The sequence below is a fragment of the Myotis lucifugus genome, unplaced genomic scaffold (genome assembly GCF_000147115.1).
Source record: "Myotis lucifugus unplaced genomic scaffold, Myoluc2.0 scaffold_100, whole genome shotgun sequence".
In the NCBI taxonomy this organism is placed as follows: domain Eukaryota; kingdom Metazoa; phylum Chordata; class Mammalia; order Chiroptera; family Vespertilionidae; genus Myotis; species Myotis lucifugus.
Genome location: NW_005871148.1, coordinates 3,098,944 through 3,116,726, shown reverse-complemented (window position 1 = coordinate 3,116,726; position 17,783 = coordinate 3,098,944). Strand labels below are relative to the sequence as shown.

Below are 17,783 nucleotides of genomic sequence, written 5' to 3'. Positions count from 1 at the left end.
GCTCATGATCTGAGCTTGAGTTTAATGCAAGTATTAATCTCAATATTCAATTCTCTTCCTGTGACTCCCCACTGCCAACAAAGAATCAGCCTCCTGGCAAAACCAATGCTCTAGACTAGGGGTTAGCACAGGACAAATCCGGCCCACGGCTTGTTTTTGTAAATAAAGTTTTATTGGAACACAGCCATAACCGTTTGTTTACATATGGTCTGTGGCTGCTTTGACTCTAGAACAGCAAAACTGTGTACCTGTAACAGAGACTGTATGCCTGTAAAGTCTAAATTATTTACCATCCAGCCCTTTACAGAGCACAGCTTGCCGGCCTCTATTCTATACGATTGAGAGCTATCTTCATGGCTGACTCCAGGTGAATGGCTCCCTGTGCTCTAGTCTACAAAGAGGACTGCTTGTCTGTGCCTTGTCATCCCTGACTTATTTATACCCCCTTTCCTCTACCTTCTCTATCTCTAAATGCCACCTCCTCCAAGAAGTCTTCCCTGCTTAAAGGTCAGGATGACCTTCCCATTTCGGTGGCAATGGCGGCGTTGATGTTACTCATTTATTTCATGCTTCAAAAGTTATTATTCAAATTCTTACATCATACCTTGACCCTCACAAGATCCTTATGCTTTTATATCATCTGTAACGTAAGAAACTTTTTGTACAGAGTAGAGATTGATGATAATTCGGGGTCGGCATCATGAAACTCTTGGTAAACCAAGTTATTGACCATCAGACATGAGTGACCTGGTGGGCCCCCCACCCCGCCCAGCAGCAGCCTGCAAAGCCTTCGGATTGAAGCCATGTTGAGCGACATCTATAACAAGCCCCCCTACAGGATCCCAGCCACAAGGCGAGCGGGTTTGTGGTGAGCAGGGAGGGCACTCGGTCAAGGAGAAAAGACAAAACTTACAACGTGAAGGACTCGTTCCACTGGGGGTTTAGTGTGGAGCGGATGGTTTTGGTTTTCTGTTTGCTTTCATTCTTGGGATCAGGAATGAGCTTGAGCTTCACGTACGGGTCTGAAAGTCCATTTGGATCCATGGGGATTAGATTTTTCGCATCTTGTACTGTGAAGGGAGAAGGAAGAAAGATGAAATGAGAGAGAGAGAGAGAGAACCGACCCCCACCCAGCAGGGAGTGGACAGGACAGCACGCGCTTGGCAGCCTCCTTCACCAGGGAACCCCGCACGGAAACACCCTCACCAGCCTCTCTCCTCAGCTAGGGAAATGGACAGGGCATGTTTCCAGCGGCTTAGCGTTGTTGGGAGAATTAAATGAAATGAGGGGCTCTGTGCTTCACACAGTTGGTGGTTTGGGAAACGGAGGAGGGAAAAGAGATTCACGCTGTGAGTGCCCACTCTGCCCAGCCGACGAGGTGGGTGGTCTCCAGGGGACCTGGCTGCCTCCGGCTGCCTGTGAACCCCCCCAACCCATCCCCCGCAATCCCTCGGAACTCTGGCAGACGGCTTCTAATGCAATGCAGGAGCACCAGCCTCCTGCAACAGCAGCCCAAGGATCACAGAAGGTTAAACACTGGAGCATAAAAGAAAGCTCCCCGACAAGGCCTGGGGATGAGCCATAGGTCCCTCCCTGCAATTAAGCACTGGGATGAATCAGAGCTTTTAAGAAGCAGGAAAAGCCCGCATGCCGAGCGAGCACTGAGCTGCATTCCAGACGGTCTCATAGGAACCGTCGAGGCTGCCAACAGCTCTTCTCCTCCTCGAACGACTATGGGTGCGGCTCTGCCATCAGCCCGCGCCGCGACACAGTCACTTCAGGCCCCTCTCTCCTGAATGGTGATGAGTTAAAATGCCAACAGCATTGAAAGCTGTGGGCTTCCTATGGAGACGTTATCCTTTAAGCTGAAGGGGTTATCAGTTCCCCATGTCACTGAAGTAGACGTGGGTCCAAATCCCCATTTCTGATTGCAGGGAGAACAGCGTGCCGAACACCTGAATCGGGATGGGCAGCGACCGACCCGGGGTCCCACCTGCTCAGGACGCGGGGCCAGGCAGGCGGCCGGCGCTTGGGTTCTGGCTCTGCACTTCCCGGGCGTATAACTCTGGGCGAGACGTTAGCCTCCCTGCACCTCCAGGGTCTTCCCCGGAAAACTGTCCCTCACTGATTATGCCGGTTCCACACACAAAGCGCTCAGGACAGTGACAGGCGCACAGCGAGAGCCCAATGACAATGACGACGACGATCAATGACGATGACGATCATCAGGTGTGAATCCACGTTCCTGGCACAGAACACAGCCGGAGGGACGCCCGGGACAGGCAGCACATGCACTGGCAGGCAAACCCGTGAAGAGGAAATTTCCTAACGTGGTTGCGGCTGCACGGTGCCAGCACTGTGCTCAACCAAGCAGCGGCGTTGGCGGGTGTCCCCGACAGGAGCAGGTGTGGGGAAGCTGGAAGAGGGGAGCTCAGGGGGGGGGGGGTGGGCAACACAAGCGTGGAAGTGGATGATCAAAAGGGCTAGAGGCAGGGGAGAGAAAGAGAAGGGCAATGCCATGGCCATGCAGTCAGAGGGGGTAAGGACGCTGCCCTCCCCTCCCCAACAGGTGCCGGCACTGGGTCTCCACCTCCACTGCGCACCGGAAACAGCTGGGATGCTTGAGCGAATAGTGATGCCCCCCCTTCCCGCACCCGAGAGTCTCATTTAATTGGTCTGGGCGGAGGCCCAGGCATGAGCATCTGGTTGGCTTCCCAACTGAGTATCTCTAAGCGTGGTCCCTGGACTGGCATCACTGGCACCATTTGAGGATTCAGACCCTTATTCATGTTAAAAAAGATCTACTCACTTTTTAACATTCAAGAGTGAAAAATGCATCACTCAAAACTGACCACGGTGGTACACGGGAAACCGGGATTGTCTGCCATCCACCCAAAGTTACCAGGAAAATAAGTACAAGGAGAACACAACAGCCTTCCTTATTTCCGGCGGAGACAGCTGCCCGAGACCTGCTCTGGGTTACAGAGGGGGAACTTAACGAGGCTTCGAGTGTTAAGAAGATTCCAGCCCCAGAGAGAGCCTTTTTTCTAGATTGAAAGATGATTGAAAAGGGAATAACTTTCCCACCATGTCATTTAATGCTTTTTAATGTCAGGTCAGTACCTTCAGAAATGGTCTCAAGTCCGACCAACAGTCATAGCCCATTGGTGGCCCCGCCCCAACGGGGAAGTAGTTGGGGTGGGGCAGGGGGCTGCTAATTCTGAGGCAGTGAGGGTGTGGGGTGTTTTCAGTCTATGAGCACCCGGGGGGCCAAGAATGGACACAGCGCCTCATTTCTTGGCTTTTATTTTCTATAAGAACCAAACTGCTTTGATCCACAGAATTAAGATAGAAAAAAAAGTCATAAATAAACGATTGCGAATGAGACCTTTTTTTGGTAAAGCTCTATTCTGAAGGTAGATGGTCTCTAAACGCAGCCGTAGAGAAGTGACGCAGGCCCCTTGCTCATTCAGCTGCCGCAGCCCTAACTGTGCTCCCAAAGGGGCTGGGCCCCACAGGGAAGGCAGGCAGGCAGGCAGGCAGGCAGGCGGGAGCGCGCCCTCCCCTCGTCCCTCTAGTCAGCATTTCAGCAGCCTCCATGAGGACACATCTGCGCTGGAGGAATCCGTCTGGGCGGTGGAATTCGCAGTTTCAGAAGGAAAGTCGGTTCTTGATTCCAGAACTTAAATAGGAATACAGAGCACGAACCATCTTACCATCTTTTGGGCAGAGTTGCCTGTTTTGAAATGATCAGCCATCAAGCCTAGAAAAGCCAGCCTGGGTTGAAAGGTCATTTAACGTCCTGATAATGTAAGGTATCATTCTTGGCCTACATCCATTCAAATATCATGACAATTGGGAAACACCCTGAGGTGCCACCCAGATCCCTGATAGAGGGGGCGAGGCCAGCCCCGAGCACAGCATCACAGCTTTATGACAGTGTGCAGGCACCCATAGGCCCTGGCTTGAGGACCTTTGCTGTTTTCCCTGACAGCCCGGCCCTCCAAGGGCTGAGAGCAAAGGGATGCAGCTTCCTCCAGGCGACTCCTCCTGTGGCCGGGGAGGCAAGGAGGTCTGGGCGCTGGGGGAGGTCCTGGCAGCTGGACGGAGACCTGGCTGGGAGCTGCCCTTGGGTGGGAGGTGTGAGTAAGGTGCTCCGTCCAGGGCAACGGGGTGGGTACATGTTAGTGGCGCCCACTAGCGGCCAAGCTCAGTCTGGGAAAACTAAGGCTGCATGTTGCTGGGCGAGGTGAGCGCTGGTCAGGATTCAATAAAACTGTCCACAGGGAGAAGCAAAAGCCGCCTTCTTCTCTCACAAACAAGTGAGAAAGGAGAGATTTTCAGTCCCAGCTCGAGCGACACAGTGTGTCTGAGGCTCCCAAATACGGACAAGAGGCCAATCGCCCCTGTTCTCTGTGATTTTCGTTAACAATCGTATCTGCATTTTAGGGACGCTCCCTCCCCTGGTCCAGTCACCTGGTACGTGGTGGCACGACTTGGGAGCTGGCGTCGGCTCTGACGGGTGGGTCGCTAGATACGTTAAATATTTAACTGCACCCAACCTCTCACATTTACTATTTATAGAACCCCAGAGACCCCACACCCGTGAGGCCAGGCTCTTTGTTGGTAATTATTTTGAACCCACACTGCCTAGCACGGCACCTTGGCAGGCACTCAGTCACTGGCTGCAAAATTCACCATCTCCAGGCCACCCTAGTCCTGTGCCTTTGGGGTCATGCTGCCATCCCCGGGCACCTGGAGCACAGCTGTCCATCTGTCTCAGGGCTGCTGGCCCTTACAAGACCCATCTCCTCTGACCTTCCATCTACTGCCGGCCCAGCCCAGCCCAGAGGGTCACCTCTACAGATTGACAGCCGCTTGGCAGTGGGGCTGCGTCCCACCCCACACCTGGGTGTGGCGTGTCCTTCTCCTCCCCTAGCCGCCCTCCCACCCCGGCTCCAGGGTCAGCACAGGGTGAGGCAGAACCTCTGAGTGCCCCGTGGATTCTTGTTTGGCTGAAAAGCGAGAGCAGATAGGAAAGCTTGCACGCGGTTCATCTTTGGTTGCAGTACATAAAGCTTCCATGTGGAGGGACTGTCGGACAAGGAGAAACCTCACGGTGCAGTACATAAAGCTTCCATGTGGAGGGACTGTCGGACAAGGAGAAACCTTGTGCTCTGGAGAAATGATCGCCGAGCCCACAAAGACGAAAGGACAGAGAACACGGCTCCAGCTTTCAGGAAAAACGTATCAGAAAGGGCAGTTTTCTCCTGGGGAAAAAAATCGCTGTGTAGAAATTCTCAGAATTTCAAGAACGAAATGCAAAGACGTCATCAACCATGAATGATTTTTGATGGGGTCACCACAGCCTGTGATTCTGTGAACAAACTGGGGCCTTGGTGCTGTTCAGTTGTATTTTTTAAAAAAAATATTTAAAAAATATTTTTATTGACTTCAGAAAGGGAGGAAGAGGGAGAGAAATATCAGTGATGAGAGAGAATCATTGATTGGCTGCACATGCACACCCCACATCGAAGATGGAGCAGGCAACTCGGGCATGTGCCCTGACTAGAATCAAACCATGACCTCCTGGTTCACAGGTCGACACTCAACCACTGAGCCACACTGGCCGGGCAGTGCTGTTCAGTTTGATCCACTTGTTCCCGTTCTGCTGTGCCAAGTCAGCTGACACTGTCTGTGTTGATAAAACCCACAGAATTTTGGATTTGATCTCTTCCATGTTCATGTGCTATGACCCATACATTTGTAATATTTATTCCTTTTTGGCCAAAGACAAAGGCAGGAAAAATGAGATGTACTAAGAATACACCTGCTCAGCCATCCCCATCCCACTATGCATAATCCATGCAAAGACCTGGGCTCAGGGACACAACCATCTCACATTTTGCACCTATTTGTGAATGTCCTGTTTCATTAGCGAGACTCACTGCTTGGTGCTAAGAATGTGTTTTCTGTCCCGGTAAATTCAGTGGCCAGTCACGTACCCAAAACCATAAGCCAGCAACGCTCCAACCCAAGTCCCATTGGAATAAAACTTATGAAAGAGAACTGAGAGGCAAGAAAGGGCAGCCCATGGACCCTGGGAACAGATCGTAAATATTTCACCACTTTTTCTTTGACAGTTAGTGGAAAGTAAACATTTCTGCTAATGTTCCCTAAACCTGATGTTCTGAAAGGAAATCAAATCTGGGTGTGAGAGAAATAATAGTTTCTAGGTATTGAGAGAACGGTATGATTCTCCATACACAACATAGAAAGACTTTAAGAAATATTTTTCTTACTGGAGGCCCGGTGCACGAAATTCGTGCATGGGTAGGGTCCCTAGGCCTGGCCAGCAATCAGGCCCGATTGGGGCCTTCTGGCTGCCGGCCAGGTCCTTCCATCCCTGGCTGCTGGCTGGGGCCTTCCTTCATTCCATGCCGCCCCCTGGTGGTCAGCGCACATCACAGCGAGCGATTGAACTCCCAGTCTCCTGGTCGAACTCCCGAGGGGACAATTTGCATATTAGGATTTTATATATATATGATTATAAGACTAATAGATACACATATCATATAAAAATCTAAATACGAACCCACGTCACCCCAATAAATTCAATTTAAAAAATCTAAATGCATAAAGTACAAAGAAGAAAATTAAAATCACCCCCACTTCCGCTCTAAGCGAGAACCCGTTAGCATACTGGTGGTGTTTCCCGCCAGGCTCTCCACTCTGCATATATCTAGCTTGAAATACTTATTTTTTGTAGAGGTTATATCTATAAACACAATTTTTGAGGACTCAGTACTTTGTCTTACTGGGCCCACCTGTCACTTCTCAGATTTCCAAAGGAGAAGCCAAGGACCAGCCATGGGGAAGGGCTGCTCTTGGCACAGTGCGTCCTGAGGGCCCTGAGCCCTTGGATGAAGGACAAGGGGCAGGTCTGGAAGGAAGAACCTCGGGGTCGGTGGGACCTAAACGGATGCCATTGGCTCGGTGGGTGTGATGGCCATGCACGAGGGAATGGACGGGCACCCACCTGGGTCCACAAAGACATGGTGACAATTTGCACATTTGGCTTGCACAACACCAAGCCATACGGGCCAGGGCTTGGGTGTGACACTTTTAATCCAGTGAGCTAACCAAAGTGCTTGCACAACACCAGGCCATGGGGCTCAGGCGCTCACTGTGACTCACAATTTTTGATTTGACTCAGTACAAAGCATGCCTTTATAACATAACAAGGCATGCTATGAAAACATTTAAATGCCTAGCATCCCCTTATCCAGCTATATGATAATTGATTTAATCAACCCCTGTTGGGGGCCATCCAGCTGGCTTAAAATTCTTCACCTTCATTAATAACACAGCTGCCCTGGCCAGTTGGTTGGGTGTTATCCCATGTACCAAAAGGTCACCGGTTGGATTCCCAGTCAGGGCACATGCCCAGGTTGCAGGTTCAATGGGAGGCAACCAATCTATGTATCTCTCTCACATAGATTTTGTTTCTCTCTCTCTCTTTTTCTCTCCATTCCTCTCTCTCTAAAATCAATAAAAGCATTAAATAAACAGCAACTGATCACATTCATGCATAAATAAATATTCACCCGAATTTCTGATTTTCCCCCCCTCAGGATACATTCTTATAAGTGGATCAAAGGGCACAAGATCATTCAAGATGCTTAACATATATTGGCAAACTATTCCCTCAAGCGTGTACCAAAGTCTTACCGAGGGTGTGGTGAGAAAAGTAAAAACTGACATTGTAATTTTGGCTTCTTTGATGACCTCTGAGGTTTAACTTGTTTTATATGGTTATTTGCCACCTGTCTTTCTTGGACTTACTCGCTCTTCCAGTTTCCTACAGGGTGTCAGCTAAGGAATTTTCTTGCTGGCTCAGAAGAGCGCTTTAGAGGTAAATGAATGATAATGGCTCTTTGTCATATGCACTTAGATTTCATTTACTGCTTCTAGAAACACCGGCACTTACGTTTTTATACAGTTAAACCTGTCAAACATTTTTTAAAAGTTTCCTCCATTTATTTTAAGTTTAGAAAATCCTTGCCCTTTCTGGGATTTTTTTTCTATTATTATTTTGTTTCTTTTCTATGTTTAACTTTTAAATCCATTTGGAATTTGTTTTGGTGTGCAGGGTGAGGCAAGATCGAATTTAATTTTTTTCTTGCAAATGCTCAGACAACTTACCCGACGACACTGGGGAGTGAGCCCCACCTTCTCCACTGGACCCCGTGGCCTCTGCTTGTGTCTGTCAGGCCACAGTACACTTTGTGCCAGTTCCTACAACAAGCCTGTGCCCCAATGTTCTCATTTCCAACAGGTTTGGAAATAGCCTTTTCCGCCCAGAGGCAATGCCACTCGGCTGCTTTGTTCTGCTCACCTGATAAATCTCTTTACACCTCTCTCTGTCATTATATATTACAAAATATCACTGTTTGCATTCTGGTCAACCTGTTTGCTCAAATGGTCTCCTGTTCGTGTTTTATGGAGATGGTGTACTCTCCCATTCTACAGAAGTTTACATGGAGTTTTCTCAAATCCCCTTTTGTAGTCTTTCACTCAGTAACCCATTTTCAAACACATTCTTCATGATATTTCCCTGCCCTTTATTTACACACAAGAGGCCCAGTGCACAAAATTCATGCATGGGTAGGGTCCCTAGTGGCTGCTGGCTGCCTGCCACTGCTGCTGCCGGCCCTGCCCCCTGTCAAACTCCCAGTGGAGGGGACAATTTGCATATTAGGCTTTTATTATATAGGATATTCATTCATGGGTCACATAATATGTGTATGTTTTTTTCTTTTATTTTTTTATTATTAATTTTAAAAATATATTTTATTGATTTTTTACAGAGAGGAAGGGAGAGGAATAGAGTTAGAAACAATCAATGAGAGAGAAACATTGATCAGCTGCCTCCTGCATACCCCCTACTGGGGATGTGCCCACAACCAAGGTACATGCCCTTGACTGGAATCGAACCTGGGACCCTTCAGTCCGAGGGCTGGCGCTCTATCCATTGAGCCAAATGGTTAGGGCTGCCAAACCCGTTAGGGCTCTTTGCTCATTTTTAAATGAAGAAACCAAACGATGTTCCCATGGGCTCTGTCCACTGTCTACTTGGCTACTGGAGAACTTTCCTCAAATTAACCCGCATATGCACTCCTGACCCAGTGTCACCAGGTCTTTGTGGACCCAGGTGGGCGCCCATCCATTCCCTCCTGCATGGCCATCACACCTACCGAGCCAATGGCATCCGTTTAGGTCCCACTGACCCCGAGGTTCTTACTTCCAGACCTGCCCCTTGTCCTTCACCCAAGGGCTCAGGGCCCTCAGGACGCACTGTGCCAAGAGCAGCCCTTCCCCATGGCCGGTCCTTGGCTTCTCCTTTGGAAATGACATTGTGCGGAATGATGCGTTTGAGAACCTCTATAGTAAGGGGGGAACCCCCAGCTTTCTTGGCCGGAGAAGACCTGTGTCTCTGAGCCTCGGGGAGGCGTACAGACCTCTCCTGTCTTCTCCCAGCAGCTCAGGGCTTTGCTGTTTCATGGACCAAGGACGGCCAGGCCAGGGATAGCTTTTTTCTGAATGCAGACCCGGGTCGGCTAAGAAATGTCTCTCAGACAGCAGTAGGTGGTTTGTCTCCATTGTGGCTTCTGTCCTTTCCTGGGTCTCCTTAACGTTTCAGGGGACACGGGAGAGGCTGCATTTCGGGGGTCACCAGCTGGTTCGCCGAATTCAATGTAGAAACCCTCCGCTCACTGAAGCAGCTCTCGGAATCCCACTGCTTCTCAAAAGCCTGGTTCCTCGGAAGGCGGACCGATTCCTCTCGACCACTCAGTCCGAATGTCAGTCTCCATTTGATCTAAGCTGCCCACCTCATTTCTCATGGCAAACACCCTGCCTGTGCGTCTTACTGTCCCCTTGCCACTGGGTGGGTAGCTCTCCGACGTGCTTCCCCCAGTGGGGGTCTGTCCTTTAAAGGTCAAAGCTGTCTGTTTGACTCAGTCCTACATCGTCACGTTGGTCATTTCACCTCCAGCTATGATGTTACTAAACCTTCAGATGCTCCGGGCGGGGCGTACAGGGCGGGAGAGGCCAGGGAAGCGCACAGGTGAGGAGCGTGGGTCTCCGGCCTGCTCAGCCCTCCACCCGCTGTCTTGGCAGTTTCTAGTGAAACATGTAATCTGTTTAGAAAGCAATGAGCTGCCTGGAGTAGGAAATCAAAACTCCTTCCACCGTGAACACAAACTGCCTGCACGCGGACTGACAGCGTGCACATGCCTCAGTTTTCATGGATGATTCGCCTGTGTCCACAGGTGTACCTGGACACTAGGTGCTGAAAGGTCCTCTACACTGTCCTTCATCCCGGAAATAATTCTCACATTTGGGGAGGCGGGGGTCACAAGATGCCTGGGAGAGCTATGGCTGCTCGCCCTCCCAGGATGTAGGTACAGAACTCTGCATATAATTTTGGAGGCCTCCCTGGCCCCGGGGAGCGAGGGTAGGGTGGGGTTCTGAGCACAGAGCTGAAGCCCAGATCCTGCTCTAAGAGAAACCTTGTCATACAAACTCCAGGCTCCGCCAGCGTCTGGTCAGAGCAGAGCTTTGCCAAGTTCCCCAAGGAGACGGGCCGGAAGCTCCCCAGACTTGCAGGGCCAACCGCGTCCAGGTATCGTCCTGTGGTTGCAGCTTTCTCTCGGGGGCGCTCGGTGGCTCTGAGATCGAGGATGCCAGGGTCTCCCAGTTTGAGGGGGTCGTCTAGGTCAGTACAGCGGGCGGAAGCTCCCTCGGTGAGACCCAGAACCGAAAGGCGGGAGACCGGGAGCTGTCGCCACAGCTGGGAGTCCAGGAGCGCGTTTCCAAGGCCACGCCCTCAGTCCCTGCTCCACGGGGACTGGGGGAGGTTAGAGGTCCGCTTGGGCATTTGCCTTGGTACCAGGCGAGACCCGGGACAGGAGCTATCTGCCCCCATTTTCTAGGCCGCCCAGGAGGTGGAACGTGGTACCCCTCGGTCTGGTCGCTTCCCCTCCATCTGTGCTTGAAACAGATGGAGCCGAACTGAACAGAGCCGGGGAGATAGAATTGAATTGAATCAGACCCGGCTCTGAGGCCGCTGCTAATAAAATCACAATCATTCACCTCAGCGTGGCAGACAGAGACAAAAATGTTTGTTGGTTCTTTTTTTTTTTTTTTTTAAATTGGTTCTTTATTTCCTTCCCCTTGAAGTGGCTGACTCCTCAGGAGACAAAGTCCGGGAGACCTGCTCCTATCACCGTACACAAGGGGTTCCGTGCAGACACCTCGGAGGCCGGGACCCCAGGAACTTGGTCTGTGAACTCACCTGAGGGCCCCCCATGTCCTGGGGGCCTTCACTGGGCTTTCTCGCAGGCATGTCCTGGCTGAGCATCATGCCTGATGCCTCGTTACGGGCGACAGTCCACATGCCCCATCAGGGGCAGGAGAGGGACCAGCTGTCCCACCCGGGGCTGTCCCCCCGCCTGCAGGCCCTCAGACCTGATTCTCTGAGGGACACACCTATCAGGGGCTATTGGGGGTTCATGTGAATGAGAGACTATGAGTCTTTATCTTTGGAACATACATTCCTTGCAGAGACAGAGAGTTATAATGACGAGCCATTTTTCAGCCTTTCTAGCCATTCATTATACCATCGCAGTCTTTAATCTGAGAATACGAAGCTGAAGATGAACAGTAATTAAACTTAAGATGTCAAGGCTAAGAGATTTTTACCTGGCAAAGCCTCTGATCACCTCAACCACAGGCAAAAAGCAAAAAAAGAAAAAAAAGAAAAAAAAATCTGGGCCATCTCATTACCTTCGGGCTCTTTGTCTTACTGGGCCCGCCTGTCACCATCTCAGACCAGCACAAGGGGATCAGGTGCACCCAACCTAGTGCGGGACTCAGTGAATTCGGCAAAGACAAGACTGGGGACTGAGTATCTCAGACGTAAAATTATTTTTAAATATGTTTTTAAAATCGATTTTAGAGAAAGAAGAAGGAGAGGAAGGAGAGAGCGAAACATCGATGTGAGAAACATCAACCATCTGCCTCCTGCACGCCCCCTGCTGGGGACTGAGCCCGAGAATCCAATCGGTAACCTTTTGGTGCACAGGATGACACACAACCAGCGCTAAGAATCCAGGGCTTTGGTTACGACATTATCAACTAGCACATTATCAACTAGTTCATTCTCGCAGCTGGACTTCCTCAGGAAAGCCGAGCTCCGGGGACGAGGGGCACAGGACTGCCAGGGCCAAGCAAGCAAGCAGCCTGTGCACAAAGCTGCCCGGGGGAGAGAGTGGCTTCAGGCTCACAACGCAGGCTGCGGGCTTTGACCAGTCCGCCCGCCCCAATCACAGGCCGGCACCTTTCCCGGGTCGTTCTGACTGTGGCCCCATTCAAAGAACTGCTTCCTGCGGGCTCGGCCATCACTAAGCCTCCTTTCCCCTGACCGTCCCGCGTGCTGTGTTTTACGGCTTCCCAACAAGAGCAGGTGATGAATGGGCCGGCGGCTGAATTGGACACATGTTGCTGAATCAAAATTGTTTCTTTATCCTTGGCTGCTTTTGGACACCGGCCAGGCCAGGAAGAGGTTCATTTGTTCGAAAGGCACTTATGAGTCATATCCAACTTTTGTACAGAAGCTCAGACCCTGCCGCTCCTCCTTAGTCATTTCAGGGCTCCAGTCCCTACCCACAAAGCCCCTTGGTGCACACCCCTGGCTCAGGGCTCACGGCCTGGGCATTACCTGTTGTTTTGTCTGCTCAGCACCCCCACCTCGAAACTCTGATGGAAGTCTGCCCGGCACCTGCTCTCGCTTCATTATTCTAGGGAAAGAAAAATGCCTGCCTTGGTTTGAAAAGGAACCCCGACTGTCTTTAATTAACCGCAAACCTTGCACTAATGACCACATGGGAGGTACGGTACAACCACTGTTCTTCTCAGCGAGGACCGTCCCCCGTGGGGAGGCTCGGGGGCAGAGCTCCGTGCAGGTGGCCCTTCCCCTCGATTCGAACGAGGGTATTTTAGAACCACCCCAGCAGCTCACAGCTCGGATTTTCTGGGTGGAAGTGCCTCGGAGCTGAGAAGCACAGAGCTGACGTCTGTCTCCCTGCTCCACGGCGACGCCATAACCAGGTCACGTGCAGACACGATAACTGGAGGCTGCTGCACAAAACACGTGACAAACAAATGCCTGGGGGCACCCGAGTGGCCTGGTGTTGGAAGGAGCCATCAGGCAGCACCGGCGGCTCCCAGCGTGGTTGGATCAGAGAGGAAACGTTTCCATTGGCGAACAAATGACTCCCAAACACGGGATGTTCACGTTTTCCAACCTTTTGGTGGGGGAGCAAGAGGGGCACCCATCTGCTCTTTGTTCCACTTCCACCCCTTTAACACCTCCTCCCCCATCCGAGTTAAAAGAAAGTTTCCCAGGAAGTGGTTAAAAAAGCAGCATGTGCAAGCTTCTGAGAGGTTCCTCGCTTGGCTGACGCATTTCCTTTCCAGAAGGAGATGAAGTTCTTTGCAATAATTTCATGGCAATTAATCTTGTGCTTAAATGATAATCCTATAATTAGAAGCAATTAAAATCCTGCACCGGAATGACCTGCTCAGTCAGTGTTGCTGTCCCTGTATGCTAACGGGGTAATCTTGAAAGAGGCCCCAGAAATAATTTGTTTCTCTCTTCCTGGGGATGCAGGCATTCAAAGCCAGCTCAAGGATGCTTCTTCCTAGCGGGAGGCACTGCAGTCCAAGTGGATGGAAGACCGAGGCCCCCGGAAAGAATCCAGGGCACCCTGGTAGCTTGGTTGGTTAGAACGTCGTCGTGATATGCCAAGGTTGTGGGTTTGATCCCTGGCTGGGGCATGTACAAGAATCAACCAATAAACACATGGATAAGTGAACCAACAAATCGATGTTTCTCTCTCTCTCCCTTCCTCTCTCAAATTAACAAATAAAATTTTAAAAAATTGTAAAAAAAAAGAAAAGAATCCAGGGGCTTGGGATCCTCTTATGCAGGAGAAAGGGAAGCCACGCCACTTGGAGCTTGGGTACCTGGGTAGTTTAAGACGAAGGCAAACGCTGCCTTAAGGAAGTGACACCTGCGACGCTGCCCCTCACCCTCGTCTGGCTGCCTCCCACGGACACCCGGTGACTAAGCCACAGGGCGGAAACCGATGCGGGATCCGTGCACGGAGCACCGCGCAGGAATAACAACCCGGAGGAGGCACACGGCTCGTTGGTACACAGTTGACATTCAGCTCTGCCAAAGCTAGGTCAGGACGAGGCACCCCGTCAGGATGTAATAGCGAAATGTCTCTGAGAAGATGCAAACTTTTCTTGGCTGTGTTTCTCCGAAGGACCCCGGAAGTCACGTGGCTTCATGAATTAGGCTAAAACGGGGTCATTTCAACTTGATCCAGACATAGGGCTAACGTGGGAAGAGCTGCCTGGACTGGGGATAGAGCAGCACAGTATAAAGCGGAGTGATTTTCTCAATGTTGTGCCTACTGGATACTTCCACCACCACCACCACCACCACCACCACCACCATCATCATCATCATCTGCTCAACAAACGTGTATTAGGCACACATTCAAGGTACTGGGCGGAGTACAGGGGATAAGACACGACCTCTGACCTCCAGGGGTGGAGGGAAATCAACATATAAACTAACCTAAGTGAAAGCCCGTTATAAATGTTATAAAGAGCAGGCGGAGAAAGTGGTCATTTTAGGCGAGGCAGGAAATGTTGGGAGAGGCTGCATAAAGGTAATGGGAACAGAACGTTTGAAAGGTACTCCTGAGGGAGCAGGGACCAGCGCGAGCAGAGGTGCGGCGTGGGGGGCAGCTGCCCACGGGGAGCAGCACCGGCTTTTCTTTATCATAGGAACACAGTGTCAAGGGGTGGAGGGACATGGGTGAGGGGGTATGAGGGATAAGACTGGGGAGGCAGGCCCGGCTGGGGTGGCTCAGTGGTTGAGCATTGACCTAAGAACCAGGGGGTCACAGTTCGATTCTGGGTCAGAGCACATGCCTGGATTGCAGGCTCGTGGCCAGCAGGGGGCGTGCAGGAGGCAGCGATCAGTGATTCTTTCTCATCATTGATGTTTCTATCTTTCTGTCTCCCTTCCTCTCTAAAATCAATAAAAATATATCTTAAAAAACGACTGGGGAGGCAGGCAAGGTACTGGCTGCTGGAGGGGTCCCACCGACATGTGCCACCTGATATTTGGGATGTCCAATCAAGAAGGAGACCGAGCCGATACATCTGTTGCCAGCATTCCAGCCATCACCTGGAAGCAGGTGCGTCCGCACGGGCAACGTGCACACCCTCTTCTGGTGCAAGAAACTGCCACTTCTTTTTCACTTAGACTAGACGTAGTTCCTGTTTTCTTGGCAAAGGAAGTGCTTGGGTGTTAAGCACATCCTTCGGGGGGACAACGGCTAGAGATGGGTGCTTCCACGGACTGTGGCACTGCGAGAGCAAGGACAGGTCTGTGATGGGAAAGCACCGGGCCCAGTCAGGAAAAACCAGAGGCGGAGGACGAGAAAGGACAACGAAGTCAAATCACACGTCTGTCTGGCCAACACACGCCCAACCAGCACACGTCCTGAAGGGGTACGTTTCCATCCTTGCCCGTTTAATTCTTCACGTGAAGGTAGGGGAGTTCAGCCAGATTCCCTGCTGCCATGTTAGTTCCAGCCATTCCCTCAGCCTTGGGACACGCAGGCTCCGGGGGGATAATGGCAGACCCTCACCCGACGGTGCCCAGGACACTGCGGTAAGGACAGGTGTCCGAGAGCCAGCACAGGGCAGCCTCAACTCCTAATCGCAGGTGGAGACGTGGAATTGCCAGCACGCTGGCAACACCCTGGGCCGGGAAAGGGAGAGGGCTGTGGACCGGCCTGTCACCCTCCCGGGGCCAGCGCCAGGAGTCAGCTGGGAAAGGGATGGGCGGGGCACGCCCTGCAGCCCTGTGATCTTGGACAGGCCAGCGGAGCTCGCCCGGCCAGTTTCCCCGGTTATAAGGGTGGTTGTGATGCAATGACAGGCAGGGAAGCATCCGGTCAGGGGCCTGGTACATGGAGGGTGCTTAGCCAATGCTGGTTTCTCCTCCCGGGAGAGCGAGGCTCTCCGCCAGCAGCCGCTTCCCTGGCCTGCTCGCGCCCGTTCCCACACCCTTCCCACACCCCGCATGTGTTTTGACGGGCTGGCCTTGCGTTAGCATCCCCATTGGGAGCGCTCGCTTGGTTCACCTGGCCGTTTCCCGCCAGCGCGGAGGGACCCCTGCACAGAGCACGTGGAGCTACGCAGTGGAAACGGCGGGCGCTCCCACTTAACCTTGCCCAACTTTTTGCAGGTTTGGTCGGTTTGAAAATTTCAAAAACAGTGTTGAGAGAACAGGACAGTGACCAGCTATGTATTAGATTCACTAATTATTACCATCTTGCCACACATCTTGCCACACTTGTGTGCCTGTACACACAGCTATTTTTTTTTTTTTTTTGTCTTTGCTAAGATTGGAGGTCTGGGCCTTGGGGAGGTGATTAGTCATGAGGGTGTAGCCCTCAAGATGGGATTAGTGACTTCGTAAGAGATACCAGAGGGCTTGCTTCCACTCCCTCCCTCCACCCCGCCCTCCCTGCCAGGTGAGAACATAGCTAGAAGCCAGGAAGAGCGTCGTGGCCAGCAACCAGTGGGCAGCACCTTGATCTTGAGCTTCCCCGTCTCCAGCACTGTGAGAGGGAAACGTTAAGCCACCCAGTCTAGCGTGTTTGTTACAGCAGCCTGAACGCAGACACAGTTGCAATGGTTGTTGGGAGACGATCATTACAATATCTCTCCTTTTCTACGTGAACCGTCTCAGCATTACATTTACCATCTGTGAGGCTTCGGACAAGTGACTTAATGTCTTTGTGCCTCACGTTCCTCATGTAGAAAGGAAGAGAAATGAGGCGAACTTCCACAGAGGTTTGGATACACGTATGTACACCTGTGCCAAGTGTCCCTTTTATGGGAAGGGCTCCATCAGTGTTGGCTGCCGTGGCTGTGACTGTTATTAAACGATTGCTGAGTTCATATTCCCAGAGCAGAGCTGTGTCTGTGCAAACATCTTTAGACCAATTCTCGAGAGATGCGACCTAGATTGTTGTCGTAAGCCACACTGGCTGGCTTTCATGAAAAGCCGGTGCCTACCTCCGGGAAGGGCCTGTCCCCTGAGATGACTCTACGACTGTGAACCGAGGGCAGCAGTGGGGTGAGCAGCAGGGAGGCCCGAGGAGGACTTGCCTGGCCGTCCTTGCAGGATGCGACCCGACCTTGCTCTGCTACTTGGTGCCCTGTGCCCCCGGCCAGCGCACAGGCGCCCTCTGTGCAGTGTCCCCGCTGCGGGCCTGCGGGGCCCACGGGAGAGGCCGGAAAAGTCGGCAGCGCCGTGCGGTGGCTGCTTTCGTTCCAGGGCAGCCCCCAGGCCGGGTCCAGCGCTCAGGCTGTGCTTTGCTGTATTCAGAAGCACAATGAGTGGGAGCTGAGCATTTAGGAACGCTGCCTTACATTCTGGCCTTGCAGGAGCTGCGAACCGCGCGGGAAGCTCTGACAGTTCGCCGTGATGGCCATTCTATTGCCAAGGGCGGTGGCTTTATAAAGCGAAGGATGACCCTTGAAGTGTCCAGCCCATAGGCATTCACTTTTTGCTTCTCAATCTCTTACCTCCTACTGAGATTAGTGCCTTCATAAGAAGAGAT

General features: G+C 51.8%; 1 protein-coding gene across 7 annotated transcripts in view; it reads right to left on the bottom strand.

Annotated features, from left to right (window-relative positions):
- PRKCA (protein kinase C alpha) overlaps positions 1-17,783 on the bottom strand; it is a 277,132-nt gene that overhangs the window by 55,098 nt on the left and 204,251 nt on the right. For all 7 annotated transcript variants that reach the window (XM_006092426.3, XM_023756965.1, XM_023756964.1 and 4 more), the window contains one exon: positions 914-1,070. In XM_006092426.3, coding sequence (XP_006092488.1) covers positions 914-1,070 — 157 coding nt within the window. The remainder of the gene's footprint in view (positions 1-913; positions 1,071-17,783) is intronic.